Consider the following 22,751-nt stretch of genomic DNA (forward strand, 5'->3'; position numbering starts at 1 on the left):
CAGGCTCGTCCTCTCCCATTTCACATCTCTGACCAGTCCCTCCCTGCGCTGGGACAGCTTAATCCCCGCCTTCTGGGTGCTGAGTGGCCCTCTCTCCCTAGGGACCAGGGTGGGGTAGGTTGAACCTCAGGTGGCCTCTCCTGGCCACAACGTCTACATCTCCTCCCATGAATTCCTGGCCTATGCTGCCACCTACTGGTCAGTCGGGGGAGGACAGTGCGGGTCCCTCATCACTGGGAGCTGGACAGCTGGCTCTGCTGCGCAAAGCTGTGCTAAGCCTGGGTGTGAGTTGACATTGCCTGTGTCTCTGGCGCCCTTCCCTAACCTCTAATTGACTCCTGGCAAATGCCCAGAGTGCATCACCAGGACGAGGAGTGGGTGTGGGTGGATGTCCACCCCTCTCATCCTTGCTTTGATCAGCATGTATTTATTTGGGCCTTGCGCTAGTGATGGGGGAGAAACAGACATACTTCTGCGCTTGGGAAGCCCATACAGGTGGATCTGATGCTTTCCTTCCAAGCTTACATCTGTGTGTAGGGAGAAACAGCTCAATGCCTAAGGAACTAGCCAGAGAATGTTACATTGTGAACTTGTCCAAGGCCAGAGTGTAGAAAGAAGGAAGAAAAAAATCTGCTGGCTACTTTGCTACTTTGTTTTATTTAATCCTTACAACAGCTTTGTGAGGTGGGTGTTATTACCATGCAGAGGAGGAAACACACTCAGCAGATGTTTGTGGAAAGCGCAGATCATGTCAGTGGAGGTGATGTATGGGATCAAATACTGAAGCCTCTGCAGCTGGCTGGCACTTGCAGCTGGCTGGCACTTTAAAGGTCATCTGGTGCCAGCCACCACCCCACCCCCACCCCAGTGGACTCACTGGTGGTCCACAAGCCCCTGGCCAGATCCTTCAGTGATGGATGGGGGTGGTCAATGCCCCCCAGGGCAGCCCCTCCTCAATTCACTTCTACAACACTAGACTGCACCATTGTAGAAACATGAAGACACAGGAAAATCAGAGAAGAAATTGCTAACATCCCATGCCTAATACCAGGGCAGTCACTTACTGTTTTGGTTATACTGCCATTAGGTTCTCGAAGAGTTCTTAATGGTAGGGCAGTATGATGTAGAAGTTACGAGCACAGACTCTGCAATCAGACCCCCTTGGTTTATATCCTGGGTCCTCCACTTATTATTTGTGTAAATTTGGGAAAGGGCCTCAGTTTCCTCATCTATAAAAATAGTATTTCTCTCTTAGGGCTCTTGTGAGGAGTCAGTGAGTTGACACATGTAACACACTTAGGACAGTGTTAGCTTTTATTGTTGTTATCATTGTGCTAGACATTTCCTTATTGAAATAAAGCCTGCCTCTCTCCGCATAACTGGTCCCCAGGAGTCCTAATTCTGTGTATTGAATATGCACCTTCCTCTTCCCCAGGGCAGCCCTCACACACTGAGGTCGGCTCTCAAGTTACCCTCAGACTCCTGGCTCTGTTATTCTGTGTAAAACTGGAGGGACAGGTCCAGAGCAGGTCCGTAATGAGGAAGGAGTGTCAGAGAAGATTTCTTCAAGACGAGGAGCCTGCCCGTGGGCCTGTGGGAAGGTGGCTCCTGTTCTGGCTCAAGGGTGACAACTTGGGGCAGTAATTGCTGTCACTTACTGTCTGCAGGCCAGGCACTTGACTGGTGGCAGACTTCTGCCCACTCACTAGACCCATTAATGACCAAGCATAGATTTTGTAGGCTAGGACTCACTGTCAAGTTTGTGACCGTGGAGCAAAACCTCCCTTGGTGCTGAGGGTGGCCAGTCTGCCTTGGGAGTAAAGCCAGTATGTCAGGCTTTTGTAACTTTCTCTGTGTTCAAAACAATTTTTTAGTTTGTGACATAGTTGTAAACCTGCTATAAAAATAGATTTCTTCCTCCGGCCCCTCCCCCTCCCTCAGGGCTGGAGTTAAACTGTTTCCATTTTACAGGTGAAGGAACTGAGGCTTAGAGGGAGGAAGTATTTTGTTCATAAGGTTGCAAAGCAGTTAGTGGTAGGCCTAGGATGAAAACCACGCAGCATTTGAATCATCAGTTGTACAGGCTCTGTGCCTTCTCCCCTCACCTGGCCAGCGCGCACACACATACACACACGCACGCACATGCAGACCACGATGAGGGGTCAGGGCTCTGCAGCCGCTGCCTGGTGCAGACCCTTGGTGTCACACGCTGCCTGGCTGTGTCACCTTGGGTGAGTCATGTTGTCCCTCAGAGGCTGTTTCCTCCTCTGTCAGGTGGGGTGTACGACACCTTTCTCCCAGGGGTGTGATCATTAGATGGAATCACATCCAGACGTGTCTGTCAGGCTGCCAGGCACGGGGGCGTCTGTTCGTAAGGGTCACAGTTTCCCTCTCCGTCCTCTCCACATGGTCCGCACAGTTTCCGTCCTTGTCAAAGACTGGTCTAGGGGAGGCACGTCAGTGTAGAAACCAGACTAGCGAAAATGCCAGACTGTGACCCCGGATGACCCTATGGGCACGAGCTATGAAGCAGTGAGCCTGTCTGTCCCTGGGCATCTCTGGGAGGGGACGGTGGCGGGGGGCGGTCCCCCCCACTGGGTCTTCTCTCTACATCTGGGTCTCTTTCCCTCTCCTCTCTCGTGCAGATTGTAATGTAGCAGATCCAGCCATGGCGGCCCCACAGCTGGGTCCTGGCCAAGCCACCCAGCTGCCCCTCAGTGAGAGCAGTGCACCAGGCCCCCCGCATGGGCCCCCACCAGGCCTTCGGCCCGACGCCCCTGGGGGCGGAGGCGGGAGTGTCCCCGGAAAGCCTCCCTCCCAGTTTGTGTATGTCTTCACCACCCACCTGGCCAACACGTAAGTGCCTAAAGCCCTTGTTTGCCCAGCACCCCTCAGCCTGTGGGCCTGAGTGACTGCCTGCAGGGGGCCAGGGGTGGCTTGGGTTGGGTTGGGTGAGGTTGAGGGCTCCCTCCTGTCCGCCTCTCTGAGCTGTTTGTGCCCGACCCTCCTGTGCAGGGCTGCAGAGGCAGTGCTGCAGGGCCGGGCCGACTCCATCCTCGCCTACCACCAGCAGAACGTGCCCCGGGCCAAGCTGGACCAGGTGAGTGTCGCCTGGCCTGGGCATGGCGCTCTGCGAGCAGTGGACTGGCCGGGGCGTCCCCTCGCCTATCTCACGCTCTGCCTTTGTCCTCTTGCAGGCCCCCAAAGTGCCACCCACCCCAGAACCACTACCCCTGAGCACACCATCAGCAGGCACCCCTCAGTCCCAGCCTCCTCCACTGCCGCCACCGCCGCCCCCAGCCCCGGGCAGCGCCCCCCCTGCTCTGCCTTCTGAGGGGCCTCCTGAGGACACCGGTCAGGACCTGACACCCAACTCGGTGGGAGCCGCGAGCACAGGTGGTGGGACTGGGGGTACCCACCCTAACACCCCTACAGCTTCCACTGCCAACAACCCGCTGCCTCCCGGAGGAGACCCCAGCAGTGCCCCCGGCCCTACGCTGCTTGGGGAGGCCCCCACCGGAAACGGGCAGCGGAGCCTGGTGGGCTCGGAGGGCCTGTCCAAGGAGCAGCTGGAACATCGGGAGCGTTCCCTCCAGACGCTCCGAGACATTGAGCGGCTGTTGCTCCGCAGCGGGGAGACAGAGCCCTTCCTCAAGGGGCCCCCTGGAGGAGCAGGCGAGGGGGGACCGCCAGCGCAAGCCCCTCCTGCCCCCCAGCAGCCACCCACGGCCCCGCCCAGCGGGCTGAAGAAGTACGAGGAGCCCTTGCAGTCCATGATTTCGCAGACACAGAGCCTCGGGGGCCCCCCGCTGGAGCATGAAGTGCCTGGGCACCCCCCGGGCGGGGACATGGGACAGCAGATGAACTTGATGATGCAGAGGCTGGGCCAAGACAGCTTGACGCCGGAGCAGGTGGCCTGGCGCAAGCTGCAGGAAGAGTATTACGAGGAGAAACGGCGCAAGGAGGAGCAGATCGGACTGCATGGGGGCCGCCCGCTGCAGGACATGATGGGCATGGGGGGCATGATGGTGAGGGGGCCACCGCCTCCTTACCACAGCAAGCCTGGGGATCAGTGGCCCCCCGGGATGGGCGCCCAGCTGCGGGGGCCCATGGATGTCCAAGATCCCATGCAGCTCCGGGGCGGACCTCCCTTCCCTGGCCCCCGTTTCCCAGGCAGCCAGATGCAACGGGTGCCTGGCTTTGGGGGCATGCAGGGTATGCCCATGGAGGTGCCCATGAACGCCATGCAGAGGCCTGTGAGGCCGGGTATGGGCTGGACCGAAGACTTGCCCCCGATGGGGGGGCCTGGCAGTTTTGCCCAGAACGCCGTGCCCTACCAAGGCGGGCAGGGTGAAGCCGAGCGATTTATGACCCCTCGGGTTCGCGAGGAGCTGCTGCGACACCAGCTGCTGGAGAAGCGGTCGCTGGGCATGCAGCGCCCCCTGGGCATGGCCGGCAGTGGCATAGGGCAGGGCATGGAGGTGGAGCGGATGATGCAGGCGCACCGGCAGATGGATCCGGCCATGTTCCCCGGGCAGATGGCTGGTGGCGAGGGCCTGGCGGGCACTCCCATGGGTATGGAGTTTGGCGGAGGTCGGGGCCTCCTGAGTCCCCCCATGGCGCAGTCTGGGCTGAGGGAGGTGGACCCACCCATGGGGCCAGGCAACCTCAACATGAACATGAATGTGAACATGAACATGAACATGAACTTGAATGTGCAGATGACCCCACAGCAGCAGATGCTGATGTCGCAGAAGATGCGGGGCCCGGGGGACGTGATGGGGCCACAGGGCCTGAGCCCTGAGGAGATGGCGCGCGTGCGGGCCCAGAACAGCAGCGGCATGATGGGTGGCCCGCAGAAGATGCTTCTGCCTTCCCAGTTTCCCAGCCAGGGCCAGCAGGGGTTCTCTGGGGGCCAGGGACCCTACCAAGCCATGCCCCAGGACATGGGCAATACTCAAGACATGTTCAGCCCCGACCAGAGCTCAATGCCCATGGCAAATGTGGGCACCACCCGGCTCAGCCACATGCCCCTGCCTCCTGCGTCCAATCCTCCCGGCTCTGTGCACTCAGCCCCTACCCGGGGGCTGGGCAGACGGCCTTCAGACCTCACCATCAGTATTAATCAGATGGGCTCACCGGGCATGGGGCACCTGAAGTCGCCCACCCTCAGCCAGGTACACTCACCCCTGGTCACCTCGCCCTCCGCCAACCTCAAGTCACCCCAGACTCCCTCACAGATGGTGCCCTTGCCTTCGGCCAACCCGCCAGGACCTCTCAAGTCGCCCCAGGTCCTCAGCTCCTCCCTCAGCGTGCGTTCACCCACCGGCTCGCCCAGCAGGCTCAAGTCTCCCTCCATGGCGGTGCCTTCTCCAGGCTGGGTCGCCTCGCCCAAGACAGCCATGCCCAGCCCCGGGGTCCCCCAGAACAAGCAGCCGCCTCTGAACATAAACTCTTCCACCACCCTGGGCAGCATGGAACAGGGTGAGTCCGCGGGGCCGGGCAAGCGGGTCCCGGACGCTGGCACTGGGCGCCTCCCCGGTGGGTGTGTTCTCGCTGGGCCAGGGGAGTGAGTGGAGGCATCGGTGCCGGGGCCCAGAGGGCTCAAGGGCAGACGCGGGCAGCTGTGTGTGAGCTGTCCCAGGGAGCGCCGTGCTCATCTCCCAGGCGTTTCGAGGGGGTCCTACTTGGGATCTCCCCACCACCTGGGGCCCTGAGGCTGTAGGAATTGCTTGGAGACAGGTGGGCTGTAGGGACAGTGGGGGCCCTGTGTGGAGAGGCTCACCTGTGCCTGGAGAAGTCGGGTGGCGATCTGGGAGCTGACCTCTTCCTCAACCCCCAGTGTGAGCAGCCAGATTCATCTTCCCTTCCCCAGTCACCCCCTGCTCTTTCTGTCTCCCCGCTTCTGCAGGTGCCCTCCCGCCCAGCGGCCCCCGGAGCAGCTCCTCAGCGCCTCCCGCCAACCCTCCCAGCGGCCTCGTGAACCCCAGCCTGCCATTCACGTCCTCCCCAGACCCCACGCCTTCCCAGAATCCCCTGTCACTGATGATGTCCCAGATGTCCAAGTACGCCATGCCCAGCTCCACCCCGCTCTACCACAATGCCATCAAGACCATCGCCACCTCAGACGACGAGCTGCTGCCCGACCGGCCCCTGCTACCCCCGCCGCCACCACCGCAGGGCTCTGGGCCAGGTGCGAGGACAGGGAGGGGGCCACGGGGAGCAGAGCTGGTGCAGGCACCGCGAGTGGGAAGCGTTGCCATGGCCAGCAGTCGCCCCTGTGATCATGCTGGCTTTTCTGTGCTTCCAAAGGGCCCTGGGAGTGGGGGTGTGATGTCCCGGGACACAGTTCAGTGAAACCAAACCCAGAGCACTGGAGTGGTCTTTCCACCTACTGATGTGTCCCTGGCCAACTGGGCCAGAACTTGGGTCTCTTGGCGTCTCACCTGAATGCCTCGAGTCCCTTCCCTCGCAGCTAGGGCAGGCCAGTGATGGAAGCCCTCACCGCTGGCACCAGCCTGGCTGGGGAGTGGGGAGGGACTGAGTTCTGCACCCTCCCCCGGCTGGGTGCACGCGGTTCCTGACCCCCATTTCTCGTTCCCCACAGGGATCAGCAATAACCAGCCCAACCAGATGCACCTGAACTCAGCTGCTGCCCAGAGTCCCATGGCCATGAACGTGCCAGGCCAGCAGCCCCTGTCCCATGAGCCCCCACCTACCATGTTGCCCTCCCCCACTCCTCTGGGCTCCAACATTCCACTGCACCCCAGTGCACAGGGGACAGGAGGGCCCCCTCAGAACTCGATGATGCTGGCTCCAGGGGGCCCAGACTCCCTGAACGCCCCCTGCGGCCCTGTGCCCAGCTCCTCCCAGATGATGCCCTTTCCCCCTCGGCTGCCGCAGCCCCACGGCGCCATGGCCCCCAGCGGGGGCGGGGGACCCGGCCTGCAGCAGCACTACCCTTCGGGCATGCCCCTGCCCCCAGAGGACCTGCCCAGCCAGCCGCCAGGCCCCATGCCCCCCCAGCAGCACCTGATGGGCAAAGGCATGGCCGGGCGCATGGGCGACGCATACCCGCCGGGCGTGCTTCCTGGGGTGGCGTCCGTGCTGAACGACCCTGAGCTGAGCGAGGTGATCCGGCCCACCCCGACGGGGATCCCCGAGTTCGACTTGTCCAGGATCATCCCCTCGGAGAAGCCAAGCAGCACCCTCCAGTACTTCCCCAAGAGTGAGAGCCAGCCCCCCAAGGCCCAGCCCCCCAACCTGCACCTCATGAACCTGCAGAACATGATGGCGGAGCAGACCCCCTCCCGGCCCCCCAACCTCCCGGGCCAGCAGGGCGTCCCGCGGGGGCTCAGCATGTCCCTGTGCCACCCCGGACAGATGTCCTTGCTGGGCAGGACAGGTGTGCCCCCCCAGCAGGGCATGGTGCCCCATGGCCTGCACCAGGGGGTCATGTCTCCCGCGCAAGGCCTCATGACCCAGCAGAATTTCATGCTGATGAAGCAGCGGGGCGTGGGGGGGGAGGTGTACAGCCAGCCCCCCCACATGCTCTCCCCCCAGGGCTCCCTCGTGGGCCCCCCGCCCCAGCAGAACCTCATGGTGTCCCACCCCCTGCGGCAGCGCAGTGTGTCTCTGGACAGCCAGATGGGCTACCTCCCAGCGCCGGGCGGCATGGCCAACCTGCCCTTCTAGCGGTCCCCGTGGGGGGCTTGGAGCTGGGGTGACACTGCAAATACGATAACCTTAAAAAAGTGTCTTCCCCTCCAGTGTTGGGATGGCCTGGATCAAGGGGTGGGGTGGAGGGGGTGGGAGGGGGCTTGTGTGGGGAGTGGCATGTGTGGAAACCGGATGTGCTGGCAGCTTAGGGGGAGGTGGCAGAGTGGGGTGGGGGATGTGGGATGGGGGTTGGTTCCACGTTGGCCGCCAGGGCTGCTCCTCCCCGCCCCCCCCCCCCCAAGTCCTCTGGAGCCTCCATCTTCCCTCTTTCTCTGCACCCACCCTCTTCAGCTTGGCTTTCAGAGTCCTGTGTCAAATCCTTGGCAGGGAGCATCCTTGGCGGGGAGCTGAAGGAGAGGAGAGGTCTTCCTCCCTCTCCCTCCCCTTTCCGCCACCGTCTCCTCCTGGAGCTTCGCTTTCTTCCTCTTGGTTTCTGGCCCCCCCCCCTTTTTTCCTTCTGTCTTCTCCTGCCTCCGTTCCTCTCCCTGCTGACGTGGCTGATCCCCTCTCCCACCCCAACCTGCAGGCGGCTGGCCAGGGGGGCAGGCGCCAGCCGTAGCTGTAAATAGAGCGCTGCGCTTTTGTGCCGGTTTGTGTGTGTGCTGTATTTCTGTGTTTTGATAGAAGTCACACAAAAAAAGGATAAAAGTCACCCTTTCCCCTCCTTCAGATGGTTGCCCCTTCCATTCCTCTGGACCCAGGGGCACGCAGTCTGACACACCTACACACTGTGGCAGTGTCTCTGGGTCCATAAAGGATACCATTCCGGTCCCCTCCCCCAATGGTGAAATGACATAGCTACCCCCGCAGCTAAACTGAGGTCAGACCACCTAGGCTTCCACCTGGTGAGCCCCAGCAGGGCTGAGACCCCCAGGGCAGCAGCCTGTCCGCTGCTGAGTGATTCAGGAGAACGCGTGCACGTGCGGGTGTGCTTGCCCCACACAGGTGACACAGGGCCCTGGCTTCCCAGCTGTGGATGTCTGGTGTCCCCTGCTGCTACATCTTAGCCAGAACTTGAAGTCCTTGGTCCCCAGTTTGGGATGAAGGAAAGGAGGACGAGGCGGAGGCTGCGTGGTCCCCTCGTGTGGAGCCGTGGAGGAGCGCAAGGGGGCCTGGGTGGTCCTGTGCCTGCTGTGGTGGCTCTGGGCCAGGTAGCCCCGAGGGCCCTGCCTCTCCCGGAGGCTGCTGCCTACTTCTTATCACCACAGGAGGCAAGAAGAGGGTTTGGCCGAGTCAGTCTGTCTCCCTCCAGCCTCCACCCGCTGAGGATGGAATAGAGAAGGAGTTGGATGCAGAGCAGAAGAGGGTCTTCCCGCTTCTCTCTGCCTGCCTGATTACTGGCAGGGTCCCTCTGCCCAGAGCTCAGGGCTCTGTGCCCACCCAGGCGCAGCCACTGCCTTCCCCCTCAGCCCCGGCTCTTTCCCAGTAGAGCTCCCCACCCGCGTCTGGTCAGAGTTGAAGCCATACACGATTGGGTGTTTTGCCCCCTCGGCCCCAGGAGTAAAACACTTCTCCTTTTCTCACTTCCTTTCCTACCTTGTGAGGTGGCAGGGCAGTTCCCTGGCTGAGACGCCTTTCGCACCCCGCCTCCAGGGCCATTTCTGGACAAGGTGTCTTCTGCCGTGGCCCCGTCCCCAGCCTTCCTGACCTGTGGGCCTGGTCTCCCATTGGCAGCTGTGATACAAAGGGAATTTGTCCCCACTTCTCCCAGTCTGGTGCTGTCCTCAGCCCCTGTCAGCCAGGTCAAGCGCTTCCTCTGGGGCTGGCTGCGGGCTCCAGCCTCCCCCAGCCCCTCCCAGGGGCCAGGGCCTGGTCCCCTGTGTTCAGGGGCCACCTGCCCTCAGCCCCGCCAGACATGTTCCTGCCCTGTCTCAACCTGGGCCCCGTGCCCTTGAGCCCCCCACCCGTGACCCAAGACTCCCCACGCCGACTCTTAAGTGTTTCCTGCCCAGAGGAGAGACGGGTCAGACTGAAAAGGGCCCGATGCCCTCCCCCTCTCCCTCTCCTCCCACCTCTGCCACCAGACTAGCTTTCCAAGGTGAACTCCACAGGCCAGCTAATTCCCTCCATCCATGGCCACACCCCCAGCCATTTTGTACCATTATATAAATATATAAATATAAATATAAATATATAAATACAATATGTGAAGACATCTTCTTGGTTTTTATTTTGAAACAATTTTTAGGCTTGTTCGGGGGTCTCTGTGCTGCCTGTACTGTATTGACCTGTTTTATAGGTGCCTTTTTATTAAAAAGAGAAAATTAAAAATCCAGTTTCTTGCTTTCTTGCTTCTGTGTCTGGCTCCTCCACTGCCCAACTTACTATTGGATGCTGGGAGGAAAAGGGGGCCCCAAGGATTCCCCGGTGTTCCATGGTGAAGACCTAGTCCCCTGGGTCACAGCTCTGATCTCCCCTGTGGGGGCCTCTTAGGGACCTTGGTTGACTGGCTTGAGTGGTTCTGGGCAACGGATGTGTGCCCTCGGCAAGTGCAAGGGTTCCTGATGTCCCATTCTGGCCAGACCAGAGGCTGCGGAGGAGGCAGGGAGAGCCCTCCCCGTGCAGGGGGCAGGGGACGGGGGCAGGCAGGCGCGAAGCAGCTTCCTCTGGTTCCATCTGAGTAGTACCCTCTCGGGGGCAGGGCCCTGCTTCCTGGAGCCTGGGGACTTCCCTGCTCAGGCCTGCTTGTCTCATTGCCCAGCGCAAGGGGATGCCGCACAGCTCTTGCTGAGGCCCAGAGAGATGGCCTGGCCTGCTGGCAGGGGGCTAGATGAGATGACCCCCAGGGACCCCTTAGGTCTGTCTCTCCTCAGGAGGTCTCCATCTCTGCTCTGACTTTTGGCTAAGTGCCTCCTCTGCTGTGGTCAGATTCTCTCTGTGGCTCCAGGAGTTTCCCGTGGCTGTGTAGTTTATGGGGCGAGGGGCAGGGAGGAACCAGTCTGTCCCCTTTCCCGTCAGTGCCCAGACCCACCCTGGTTGCTCTCTGCTCTGGGCAGAGAAGACGGCTGGCTTTGGTTAATACTTGTTCCTCCTTGGAGCTGGGGTAGGAGAGTCTGTCCTTTCCTTGGTTGTGCTCCTCTCTGCTGGCCTTAGTTCTTCTCTAGGATGCTGGCTGGTCTCTGAGGGCGCCTGGAGTCTGCCCTCAGTCTGCAGACCTCCCGGGGCCCAGTGACGTGGAGCTGGCCCAGCGCCATTTTGGTCAGAGCCAGGGGAAGCCACCCGGACCTCTGCATGGTCAAGATGCTGTAGGGCTGGTGACCTGAAAGAATGTCTGTGCTTATTAGGCACTGAGACATATTAAGGCCACACTCTGTTGCCAGCTGGCCTTTCCTCAGCTTAGCCTCCATCCATCCCCTGGTGCTCAGCTTCTAGTTACTTTTGGCAAATAAGGTGGGAGGAGAGGTGGGTGGTTGTGGAGGTCAGTGGTCCACAAGATGATGGAGTATGTTCTGGAAGGGGAATGACTTTCCCTATTGGCAGGGGCAGAAGTAAAAGTTGTTTCTTGAGCTCTGGATGGTTCGGATGAGAGAAGGTAAGTGTGGTCCTCTCAGTCCGAGGCGATGCAGATGGGCACAGGTATACTTTGTTTTGCCTTTGGGCTTCTTTCCCCTCCCTGGACCCCAGCCTAGACCCGGGCTGGGAGAAGATCTGGCAGGGATGTCCTAGAAAGAGGGGTTCGTTCCTGCAGCTGCCCCACGTGAGGACACTGGCCAAGGCGAGCTCCAAGGATCCCAGCTCCTGTTATAAGGAGTTGCAGCATCACTGCCTGCCCCAAGGAAAGCAGAAACAAAGGGGGGCTTGGACCTAGAAGGTGGTGAGGGAGGTGGCATTCTCTGACTCCGAGAGGCTGCTCTTGCGCCAGCTAGGGAAGAGCTGGCAAAGGGAGGCAGGGCCGGCACAGCCCAGCTTGGTCAGAAGCCGCGACAGGTCACTGCGGAACTTCACTCCGGCAAACGTGTAGAGCATGGGATTGAGGCAGCAGTGGGCCAGGCCCAGGAACTCACTCATGGTGATGGCCACGGAGAGATAGCCATTCAGCTCACAGCTATTGCCCAGGGCCTTCAGCCTCGCCAGGGTGTCCAGGAAGATAACAATGTGGTAGGGTGACCAGCAGAGAAAGAAGACGCTTGTCACCAGGATGGCCACCCTGACCGCCTTCTGCCGCTGAGGGCGTCGCTGGGCCTGGCACAGCCTGTGCACCACCCCGACGTAGCACCAGGCCATCACCAACATGGGCAGCAGGAATCCTCCTATATGGTAGAGAAAGCGGGAGGTGAACCAGGCATTGGTCTCAGCGTGGTTCTCTTGGGAGAAGGTGCAGCGTGGCAGAGAGTCGTTGTAATGGGGTTGACTGACCTTGGCGAAGAGGATCTCTGGCAAGGCGAAGAAGAAGCCCGCCAGCCAGATGGTCGCACAGGTGATGTGGATGGAGAGGAGGCGGCGGTGGCGGTAGGCGTGGACTGCGTGGACGATGGCCAGGTAGCGGTCCACGGCGATGCAGGCCAGGAGCAGGCTGCTGCAGTAGAAGTTGATCTTGTGCAGAGAAATCACAGTTTTGCAGAGGAAGGTGCCCAGGACCCAGCCCATGGAGCCCTCGGCCACAGCAAAGGGCAGGATGAAGACCAGCAGGAGGTCAGCCACTGCCAGGTGGAACAGGAAGGTCTCGGTGGAGCTGCGTGTCTGCCGGTGCCGCTCCAGGATCACCAGCACCAGGATGTTGCCCATCATACCCAGGAGGAAGATGAGGCCATAGGCCACGGGCATGAACACGGCCTTGAAGGAGGTCAGCAGGGGCCCCTCAGCTGTGGAGCAGAGGTGATTTTCCATCGTGGGGATCTCCGTACTGTCATTGTAGCTGCCCAATTCCTTGTACTGCAAGGGCAAGGAGAGAGGAGGGCGGGCACTGAGGACCAGTCTTTCCTCTCAGGGAGGGGCCCTGACCCCCGGGAGAGTTATCCTATCCCCCCAGGCTAACCACTTTCCTCCCTGCACTTTCAGTCTGCCCATGGACCAAATCCCAGTCTCCCTTGGTGTTCCTCGAACAAATCACTTTGCCTTCTCCAGCTTCAGTTTTTGTCTGTCAGCATCCCTCACTGGGTAGTGACAAAGATGGAAGGAGATATACGGTGTGGACATGCTTCATAAACCCTGAAGGGCTGTGCACCTGTAAGTCATTTCTCATTTGTGAGCCCTCAGGTGTGGAAGGCTGCGGGCTCAGGGGCTGGAATCAGGGCTTCCATCTGGGGAATGGATCTGGTTAGGACAGGCAGCCCTCTGTCCCATTTCTGAACAGCACAGAGGGCACTAGAACCTAAGGTCCTGCGGGAGGGGTGGAGGCTGATCTGGCCTGCTGGCTTCCTCTTGATTTGTCCCCTTAATTCTGAGTGCCTTCATTATATCTGAAACTGTAGTAAGAGCCTCTTGTTTTGTTTAATCTGCACAACAAGCTCAAGGTTTGTAATGTTCCTGTTTCTCCAATGTCTTGCCAGAAATCAGGTCGGCTTGAACACACGTTGATGTAACTTCCACCACTAGGCAGCACTGCCTGCCTTGCCCTGCCTGCTACTCCCTGTCACCAGCAAATTCCTCTCTCTGCTCTTCTCTGTGGACAGCAAGGTGAACTTCAGAGGGAGAAAGCCCGGAGGCGGGGGAGAGAGACAGAAGGAAGTGAGGGAGGCGCAGGGTGGGGGAGTGTCAACCAGGCAGCGTGGGGGGCAGGGAGGGTTCCAAGTGAAGGGGATGTGCCCATTCTGTCTCCGGAAGCTCACTCCTCCCCTGCCTCCTCCTCCCCCCACCCCTCCCCCACCCAGCCCCCACCCCCCAGCACTCAGGTTGTTTACCCAGTTAACCGCAAAGGAAGGCAGCTTGCCTGTTTTCATACCTTTCACTCACAGCTGTCCCCCTGCACCTGCTCCTCCTCACTTCCCAGCTCTGTTCTTCCCACCCCTCCCCTAACCAGACCCCTCTCCACGGCATTTCAAAACCAATTATAACCAACGTATGTGGGTTCAAAAAGACACTTCTGCAAACGATGAGCCCCAGGGAGAGAGAGGATGGGAGAGGGTACTTGGTACCCAGGCTCAGGGTGCCCTCCTTCCTGGAGAACGAGTGTCCCACACAAGCAGGGGGTGGTTTTACTGCTACCCAGGGCCCTAGCTGTGGGTCATACACGTGCTCTTAATGGTGGGAAGACCTATTCCCCAACCTGGGTCTTTCCTTCTGGTCTCCGGAGCAGGTGGCTCTGGGAGATGGGGGTGAGGGGGACACATTAGTGCAGGGGCAGAGCCCTCACCTGACCCCAGCATCCCTCTGCCATAGCCCCAGTCCAGCCTTTCTTCACCTTAATGCTCAGAACCACTCACTCCCATGGGTCCCATTCTCACCAACTTCTCTACTCTTGTCCATCTCCTACACAGAGGACAGGATGTTTTCCAACCCACGAATACCATCACATCAGTGTCTTGCTTAAAATCTTTTACTGGTTCCCTGTTCCCTCTAAGCAGTGGTTTTCTTTCTGTCTTTATCTTTTTTTTTTCTCCAACCTCATAGAATTAAAAAAATGTTATTGGAGTATAGTTGATTTAAAATGTTGCGTTAGTCATATTTAATAGCAAAGCCAATTATAAGAAAAAGTCACGTTTGTGATCAAGTTCATCAATAGAAGACAGGAAGAAGCCAGCCTCAGTGCATGCACACAGCAGAATACAACGCAGCACTCATGACTAAGTGAGGTTTACCTGTATGTTCTCTTAGGGAGAGATGTTCAGCATACATTACTCAACTTCACAGCTAATTGTGGGGCATCCTATATAGCACGAGTCCATGGACTTTTTTGCAGGTTTTCCTGGGGTTGGGGTGGCAGGCAGGGAAGGAGTCTCTGGTCTTCCTATCTTTAAACCAGACACCCTTGTCTCATGTGGTGTTTTGCACATATGCTTTTGTTTAAGAAAATGGGTCTGCTTTCATATGAAAGCCATGGATTTGCAGGATGAGGTCTAAATTCCTTTACCGGGCCTTTACATTTTTGCAAAATGTATATTTCCCTGACCTTTCAAACCTTATCTTGCACTTGATCTCTTTATCCCTCTCCTTCAGGTTCATCATTCTTCTGGCTGCCTGCCACCATCACTCCAACACAATCCTGTCTCTAAAACTCTTCCTTTTGCTGAGCAGCCCTTTCTTCCCAAGTTTGCCTATTTCTATGCTTCCTTCGAGGCTCCACTCAATCCCACCTTCCTATGTCCTTCGTAACTCTTCCACTTGGAATTGCATTCTCTCTTCTTCCATCCTGTGTGCCTTTATTACATCACTTAGCGTTGGGATGTCCGTGGCCTCACTAGATGGTGAGCTCCTGGAGACAGGCCTCCTGTGTCCCCCTTACAAAGCCATGTGTGTTACACATGCCGGACATGCCGCAGATGCGTGTTGCGCTGCTCAGAGAGCAGTTTCCCAGAGAAGGCCAGGGGCCCTTGTATTCTGGGACTTTGGGGAAGTTCCTCCCTGTGCCTCAGCAGAGACTCAGACATTCCTTCTCACCATTCTTCAGTTCTTGCCTCCTCCCAATGCTCTTGACAGCCTAGAGCCTATCTTGGGTTCTCTATCCGTGTTGGGAACTATTTTCCAACATTGTCACTGAATACAACCGCTGGATTCATCCTGGAATTCAGCAGGAGTTAAAGGGGAAAGCAGAAAGATGAGCTGTCTTCATGCAGAGCAAAGCAATTGAGACAGAAGGAGAAGAGAGGCAGGGTTTGGTGCAGTCAGCGGGTTGAACTCCATCTACCTTGTGGTGGGAGCTTGGCGGTCCCACTGCCTAGTGGAGGGCTTAGGTGCAGCCAGCCTGTCCAGCCCAGAACCACTCCAGATCTGCCCACTAAAACATTCAGGTTCATTGGTTTCCTGCTCATTTAAAGTCAACACAGAGGGACGTGTCCCTAGGACCCCAGAGCCCCCATCTCCTGAGAACTCAGGTTTAGAGAAGGTTGGGAGTGGGGGGCTGCCTCTTTCTTCTTGCCCAGCGGTACTTGTTCAGCAGAGTGCTCAGGCAGAGAGGAGAAGATGGAGGAAGCTGGTTTGAGGAGTGCTGAGAGATGGCGCTACCTCTCAGCAGGAGGTGTCAAACAGACGTTCTGGGGGCTCGGGAGTGGCACGTGTTAAAGCCACTTCCCACAGCCAGGGGATCTGGCAGCCCCACCCTTCCTTAAATCATGGAGGGAGGTAATTGAACAAGATCAGCTCTGGCCCAGTGGGAATCCTGAATGCTGTGGGGAGCAGGGCGCAGAAGGTAGTCCCCCAAGACTCACATCCAGAGGGAGCTCAGTGTGGGTGATCTGGCAGAGTGCTCGCTCATTCTTTGCTATGAGAAGCTGCAGGAACCCACAGCCCTCAGGCACACACACACTCTGACAGCAGCATGACCCTGTGTAGTCTCAGACAGACAGGTGCCTGGGGGCGCCATGACAGCATGCGGCATAAGCGAGTACCCAGTGGACAGCAGCCTAACAGAGGCCAGGGACCCAAGCCTCAAAGAAGGCAAGAAAACACGATGACCAGGTTGAAGCTGAGCTCAGAGCCAGGAATCTAGGTAGAAAATTCCTGTGAGCACTGGGGAGGGGGCAGGAGTGGAGGCTAGAACATTCTGTGTACTGGTATTGAGGTGCCAGGAGAAGGGAGGATGGGGGGAGAGATCAAAGCGCTTGGAATTACAAATGTTACTCTTCCTTCCCTCCTCCCCACCTCTGCCCCTCCCTTCTTTGCTTCTTCAGGAGCCTCTGTAGGACCCAGGCCCCTCCCTGGGTAATTAAGGCCTCCAAGCTCCATCTGACTTCTCCAAATGAGGAGATTGTCTCACTGCCCTGCACTGGCCGGTGTGAAGCCCAGCAAACATTTGCTGATGGGACTCTGTGTCAGCAGGTGGGCAGGGGGTGTCTAGGACCCTTCTCAGGGGTCCTGGACCCTCTCCTCTTTTTCACTCTCAGCCCTGTCTTGGGTGACACGGCTGAGGGAGACTTTCAGACAATGCAGAGTTCATTGCAACCCAGAACCACAGGCCCAAACTGACCAGATGGACTTGATAAAGAAAAATGTAGAGACCTAGATGGGGTTTAAAACTTCAACTCTTCAGGGATAGGTTAGGGATGACCTGACTTAACAAACTGTTTATGAGAAAAAGACCCGAAAGTTTGTTGACTGCAAGCTTCAGATGAGTCAACAGGGTGCCGTGGCTGCCAGGAGGGCTCTGTTACCTCATCTAGGTGAACAGAAACCTGCAGGAGGGCACCTGCCACCAACCCAGTTTGTTTGGGCTGGACAAGGGTGACCAGTTGTTAAGTGGTCTGGAGATCCCCGCCCTGGGAGGAAGTTTCCAGGTCCCGGGCTGTGGCATCCAGGGAAGAGAAGGCTTGAGTCCAGGAAAACCATCTCCTTTAAGGACTGGAAAGAGCCCCACGGCGAGAAGGCAGGATGGGCTTATTGTGTGAGGTCCTGGAGGGCAGACCAGGAGGAACGGGCAGCGGTTGGGGTCAGGAGGATTTCAGTCAAAGGAGAAAGAACCTTCTAACAGGCAGAACTGTCCAATGATGGGTTGGGGCCCTTGGGAGGGAGAGAAATGTTTGAGGCCAAGTGTGTGGGAAGGGATTCCTGCCCTGGAAAGGAGGCTGGGCCTGCCCTCGGATGCCCCTTGCTCTCAGTTCCCAGATGCTCCGAGTCTCCGGCTGCCATGCCCTGCCCCGTGCTGATCTGGTTCTTAGCATCATCTTCATCTGGCTCGTCACCTGGGTGGGAGCCGTTGCTTCTCCAGCCTGTCTGTCCTGCAGTGAGTGACTGGCCCAGCTGACCTTCCTTCTCAGCCCCCAGGGACGGGGAGCAGGGCTGCTGAGTGCTTGCCTCACCCAGGCCCAACCCCAGGGCTCCAGGGGCCTGAGTCACAGCGGCTGCGAGAAGCGTCTGCACACAGACGTTGATCACCACTCTGGCTGTAGGGAGCACGCACAGGCTTCAGCTCCTTTTATGTCCCTGGCTGGATATTCCCAACCCAGAGTCAGGAGCCGCGAGTGCGGCCAGCCAGAGCATCTCTCATTCCAGCTTTCAGTGGCTTGAGGGGTGAGGGGGTCTGGATGAAGGAGGCTGGGCTGTGGGGCAAGGGTGGAGGTCTGAATCCCTTCCCCACTCTCCCTTTAGAGGGCCCACACTCCCTAAAGACCATCTGAGGCTCTGGCTTGCCATTTGTCATTTCTCCCCCCTTTCCCCACCCCCACCCTTCAGGAGCAAGCCCGCCAGGCTCCTCTTCCATCTCCACCCAAGTGTTTTGACAGTTAGGAGCGTGGCACTACTCTGGATATGGCTCTGGGGGGAGACTTTAAGCTACCCCTACCTCTGCACTGAGTCTTTAGGCTTCAGGGGGTCCACCTTGGCACGCCCCCCATGCCCAAATCAATTTGCACTTTGGGGACAGAGCCGCACAGTCCAAGGGACAGGTAGGCATGTCTCCTAGGTGTGTACGGCAGGCTCTTGAAGCCATCTCCTGGGTCAGTACTGACTTGAAATGTTTAGTCCCATCATTCCTGAAAGAATATTCATTCCTGTGTCCTGATTCTCAGCGCCAAATTCATGGCCACTTTTTCTGCCCTTCTGTCAGGGGAGAGGATCAGCCACAGTCTGTGTCCTCACTGAAGGCAGGAATTGCTGATGGAGACTGTGGTCTGTGTGCCTCAGCCCAGATTTGCCCCAACGCCGACCCCTCCCCAGGCTGGCCCTGGGTGTCTCCCTCGTCTCTGACCCTTCCAATCACCCCCAGTTGGGGCCTCTTCCACTGGGGTTCCTCTGGGACTTCTGACCTGGCTTGGGGGGGGGGAGCCTCCCTTCCCCCCAGGTAAACCCCAGAAACAGCTTGAGCTGGTTTTGGTTCCTCTTCTTTACACCTCCTTGATGAAATGGGACAGTGCATGTGAATGATCTTTGCCTCCTGTGATGCTCTGATCACGTTGAAGTCATAGTTTATGGGGGTCATCCCTGGGGAGGGGTCAGGGGAAGCCAGCCCCTGGGGCTGGACCAGCTTCACCCTGCTTTACAGCAACTTCCCCTCCTGCCTGGTGTGTAGGGTGGGGCTGGAGGTGCAGTGTATGACCGGCCCATGGAGGTGACCTGGGTCCTAGTTCTATCCAGAGGAGGCCCCATGCTTGCAGGTCCAGGTTCCTATGGACAGAAGCTCTCCTAGGTCTGCCTAGATCTGCCTTCCCAGCAGGATGGGTCCCTGGTATGCCCACCCCAGGGACCTGGCTGCTTGTTTAGGGTACTCGGCCATCTAGATTTTTTCTGTGTGAGTTCTCCATTCGTGGGAATTAGCAACCCATTTCAAGAAAATGGAAATTTAAACAGTTGATATTAGAATGCAAATGGAGGGAGGGAAGACAGGATGCCTGACCCTTGGTTGGTGGCCAAGAGCCCCCAGTTCTTAACCCAGCATTGGAGTCTAGAACCCAGTGTCCTAGGAAACTGAGCCGATCCTTGGTTTGGTTGGACAAGGAGAGGGAGAGGAATAGGAGACAAAAGGAAGAGGAACGAGGCTAACTCCAGGGGAGTTAGAGAACCTCAGCAGAGCACCACAAATCAGTACGTATTTACTGAGAAGCTACTGCATACAAGACCCTTCGGCCACTCTGCCAACCCCGGGCCCCTGTGCTGGGAGACTCTAGGGGAGACTGTCGAGAAACTGCTCAAGGTCCTGCTGTGAGCAGGTGGCGGTGGAGAGAGAGGTTCTGCACTTCTGAGAGGGCCACAGCCCTCGAGAGGTCGCATACGGGAGGTGAGTGCGGGCGGAATGAGGCGCTGGGAGCTGGCGGAAGGTGAGCCCAGGGCCCGGATGATCCTGGGACTCTTGGCACCTGGCCCGACCCTGATGGAGGGGGTTCAGGCCTGCGGGGATGCCTCGCCCGAGACCACTTATTTGAGGTATGACATGAATTGAGTCACCGGTCTCTCTCCCTGGGCTGTGGGTTTTCTTTGGTATGTGGGACATGCCCCGCTGTCCCCTGCCCCCTGCCACCACCTGTCTCTAGTAGGTCACGCAGTGGAGTGAGGCGTGCAGTTAGGGGAACTCTTGAGGTTTCTCAGAAGCCAGAACCGGCCAGGTCTCGAGTTGGTTACTGTGATATCCAACTGGGTCAGGGCTCGTGGTCAGTCTGAAGCTGTGGGCAGAGGAAGATGCCCAGTAACCTAATCAGGTGAGGCCGAGGGCCAGGGCCGAGGGCCAGGGTGGGGGCATGTTGCTTTGTCAGGGCTGGGGGGCTTTCAGTCTGATCGGACTCAGGGCCAGCTTTATGGGCATGCAGCCAGTACAGTCACAAAGGACCCAGCACTTAGAAGAGCCCCGTGCCTGGTTTAGTGCTCCGCTGTCGCTATCTTGAAATTCTTAACAGAGGCCTAACATATTCATTTTGCATTGGGTCCCACAAATTAAGCAGCAGGTCTGATTAGACTGATGGTTCCGGCTCTGCTTTTCTCTGGGGGTTGGATCTGAGAAGCCAGACTTTGGGAAGTTAACCCTTCCCCCACCTCCCCATGTTCTACTTATACTTCCAAGTTTGGGGATCTGGGCAAGTGAGAGGCAGACTTTTCCAAGCACGTCTGGGAACACAGTTGGTGGAGTTAGAATATAGACTCCAGTCAGGGGAGTCTCCAACCCTCTAGGGTGTTGGAGACCATCTCAGGGGGAGCTTAGGGCCAGGAGAGCTGGCAGGTATAGGAGAAAAGGTTTGGACCTTTTATGATCCAGCCCAGAATGTAGCTCAGAGAGAAGTTCTTTCCCTAGAGGTGCCCTCGGCAATGGGGGAAAAGGAGAAAAGACCACAAGAAAGTTTCCAAAAGATCCTTGCAAACAACCTCTGCTGCCCTCACACAGGAGCCTTGGGTCTCTGGTTGAGTCACTCCCTACACACATCTTTTGGAGACCCAGTGACAACCAAACCAACTGGGCTCCTCTGCTTCACGGGACAGTCTTGGGTGGGTGGCAGAGAGCGATGCTGGGGACTATTTTCTTAGCTCCCCCCAAGAATACCTTGTCTCTAGAGAGCCCAGTCCCCTGACGGAGGCCACAACATGCCCAAAGACCTTTCTAGGATTAACACAGAGTTCTTCCACTAACTTGATACCAGCTTGGCACCCTCTATCCCCTGACCCCAGCCCACTGAAGTCCTCTCCCTTGCTGACCATTTCCTTGGGTTAGCACGTAATCATTGTCTATGAGCTTCTGGTGAGTAATTTTTTTTTTTTCCTTCTTGCCTAGCCCGTAAACTATTTAAGGGCCAAGACCGGGTTCTCAACTTCTCTATCCAAGAGAGAATGTCGTGCCCCAGTGACAGAATCATATAGCAAGAGATGAATAAATATACACTGATTGGTCAACTAGCAATGCCAGCCTCCTGATATTAAGAAAACCTCCAAAGCACTTTCCCATCTACCCCTTATTCCAGCTGTAAGAGATGAGGAGAGGAGCCCTTACTGAGGAATGGATAGGTCCCAGAGCACATCAGGGAGGATGCAGGACCTGAACCCATACGTCCAATCCCCTCTAAATAAACGACGTCTATTTAAGGCAGCAGCTCTATTTATCCGCTGCTTCCATGGAATGAGAAATCAAACCTTAAAAGGCAGGCACCCATGGGTCTGTCTAGATTCTGCCAATCCACAGTGGGAGAGGACTTCACGGCTTTTCCCTCTTCCTTGGGCCCCGGGCACAGGATATTTAGAATTCCTGGGCGACCATAAGCTACCTGTCCCTACTCACCAGGTCCTCCAGGTTGTAGTTCATGAGGTCCATGTCCAGGGTTAGGGGGTAGTTCATGGTTGTAGCCGTATGTCACCAGGCTGGCCACTGTCTCTGATGCCGAGAGCTTCTCCGCCTGGTGCCTATAGAGAGGTGGCAGCCGTCAGCTGCAAATTTAAACAAATGAACTGCGTGCTGTCTCCTGGGGCTGCGTAGGACCCAAGGCCTGTCTCACAACTCATCACTTTTTTTTTTTTCCACTGGGTCTTTTCTGTTTTTTTGAAGAAAAAGGGAAAATCCCCAGAGCATCAGTGCTAGTCAAGCATTTCAGCTTCTTTCCTGGCAATAGTTGTCTCAATTGGGGCTTGTAACTAGCTTAAAGGCTGCCCCTCCCTTCTCCTCCCTATATCTCCACCAACCTCCCAACAGGAGTCGTGCCTTGTAATGAAAACCACCACACTGGTCAAGGGGCTTTGAGGGAAACTCCACGTAGAAAGGGAACAGGAGGTGAGCTCTTCCAGGCCCGCTCCTCCAAGCTGCCTCCGAACCCTCATCTTTCTCACCACTAGGGCAACCTAGCCTCCAGGGTGCCCAGGACTGAAAGTCCCTTGTCCTGGGAAACCCCTCAGGCCGAGGCAGACTGGGACACCCTACTTACCAGCACCCTTTTGCCCAGGCAGGGGCAAAACCCCTTCCCTTTCCAGTTCAAGTTCAGAAGAGATAGGTTAGAAGTTTTCAAAGGGAACAACACTGAAACATTACTGGAAGACAAAAACGAAATTACCCAAATCACCAAGCACAAAAACATAGTCATAGAAGAGAGTCATTTTCTGACTCAAAAATAATGATGTTCTAGCTGTAAATGAACTTGGTTGGCACATAAATGAGTAACGTCATAGAATACCCAGCTAGAGTCGACTTTTACATGGGAAGACCCTGAGGCCCAGAGAGGCAGAGTGACGTCCTCAGGACCCACAACTAACCAGTGGCAGAGCCAGGACTGAACCCAGGCTTCCCGACTCCATATTCAGTGTTTTCTCTAGTGCACCAGGATGCCACTCTTACAGGCTCAATGGAACCCTTTTCCTTTCCCCCAACTCTACCCTGTCTGTGGACACCTACCTTTAAGAAGCTCAACGTAGACGTTGATAGACTTATCCTCCAAGTCTCATCGCTGTGATGTTTCTTCCAGGAGAGGTTCACAGTGATACAGAAACGCACATGACTGCACACACAGAGGCACCTACACATGATGTGCTCTTTCCTTGCC

General features: G+C 57.2%; 2 protein-coding genes and 1 long non-coding RNA gene across 9 annotated transcripts in view; 1 reads left to right on the forward strand and 2 right to left on the reverse strand.

Moving 5' to 3' along the window:
• Positions 1–9,994, forward strand: part of BCL9L (BCL9 like) — a 28,757-nt gene extending 18,763 nt beyond the window's left edge. For 4 of the 6 annotated variants that reach the window (XM_057748020.1, XM_057748018.1, XM_057748019.1 and 1 more), the window contains 5 exons: positions 2,646–2,856; positions 3,016–3,100; positions 3,198–5,484; positions 5,912–6,193; positions 6,608–9,994. In XM_057748020.1, coding sequence (XP_057604003.1) covers positions 2,646–2,856; positions 3,016–3,100; positions 3,198–5,484; positions 5,912–6,193; positions 6,608–7,695 — 3,953 coding nt within the window. In that variant the 3' untranslated portion in view covers positions 7,696–9,994. The remainder of the gene's footprint in view (positions 1–2,645; positions 2,857–3,015; positions 3,101–3,197; positions 5,485–5,911; positions 6,194–6,607) is intronic. The other 2 variants (XM_057748022.1, XM_057748023.1) reach the window with 1 other exon arrangement.
• LOC130860157 (uncharacterized) lies at positions 9,867–10,864 on the reverse strand. Its single transcript, XR_009055379.1, has 2 exons — positions 10,167–10,864; positions 9,867–10,104 (listed from the first exon to the last, which is right to left on the reverse strand). It is a non-coding gene; the product is annotated as an uncharacterized LOC130860157 (long non-coding RNA).
• A 111-nt stretch (positions 10,865–10,975) lies between these two features.
• On the reverse strand, positions 10,976–21,570 carry CXCR5 (C-X-C motif chemokine receptor 5). Of its 2 annotated transcripts, XM_057695002.1 has the most exons (3): positions 21,503–21,559; positions 13,642–13,650; positions 11,524–12,591 (listed from the first exon to the last, which is right to left on the reverse strand). In XM_057695002.1, the coding sequence occupies exons 1-3, from the start codon at positions 21,557–21,559 to the stop codon at positions 11,524–11,526; spliced, it is 1,134 nt and encodes a 377-aa protein (XP_057550985.1). The 2 variants fall into 2 exon arrangements, with proteins under 2 accessions (XP_057550986.1, XP_057550985.1); XM_057695003.1 differs by lacking the exon at positions 13,642–13,650 and having other exon boundaries at positions 10,976–12,591; positions 21,503–21,570.
• Positions 21,571–22,751: the final 1,181 nt, after the last annotated feature.

The sequence above is a fragment of the Hippopotamus amphibius genome, chromosome 9, assembly GCF_030028045.1.
Source record: "Hippopotamus amphibius kiboko isolate mHipAmp2 chromosome 9, mHipAmp2.hap2, whole genome shotgun sequence".
NCBI lineage: Eukaryota > Metazoa > Chordata > Mammalia > Artiodactyla > Hippopotamidae > Hippopotamus > Hippopotamus amphibius.

What these genes read in the sequence shown, in the direction of transcription:
- CXCR5 (XM_057695002.1), bottom strand. Translation starts at nt 21,559, where the DNA reads ATGAACTACCCCCTAACCCTGGACATGGACCTCATGAACTACAACCTG.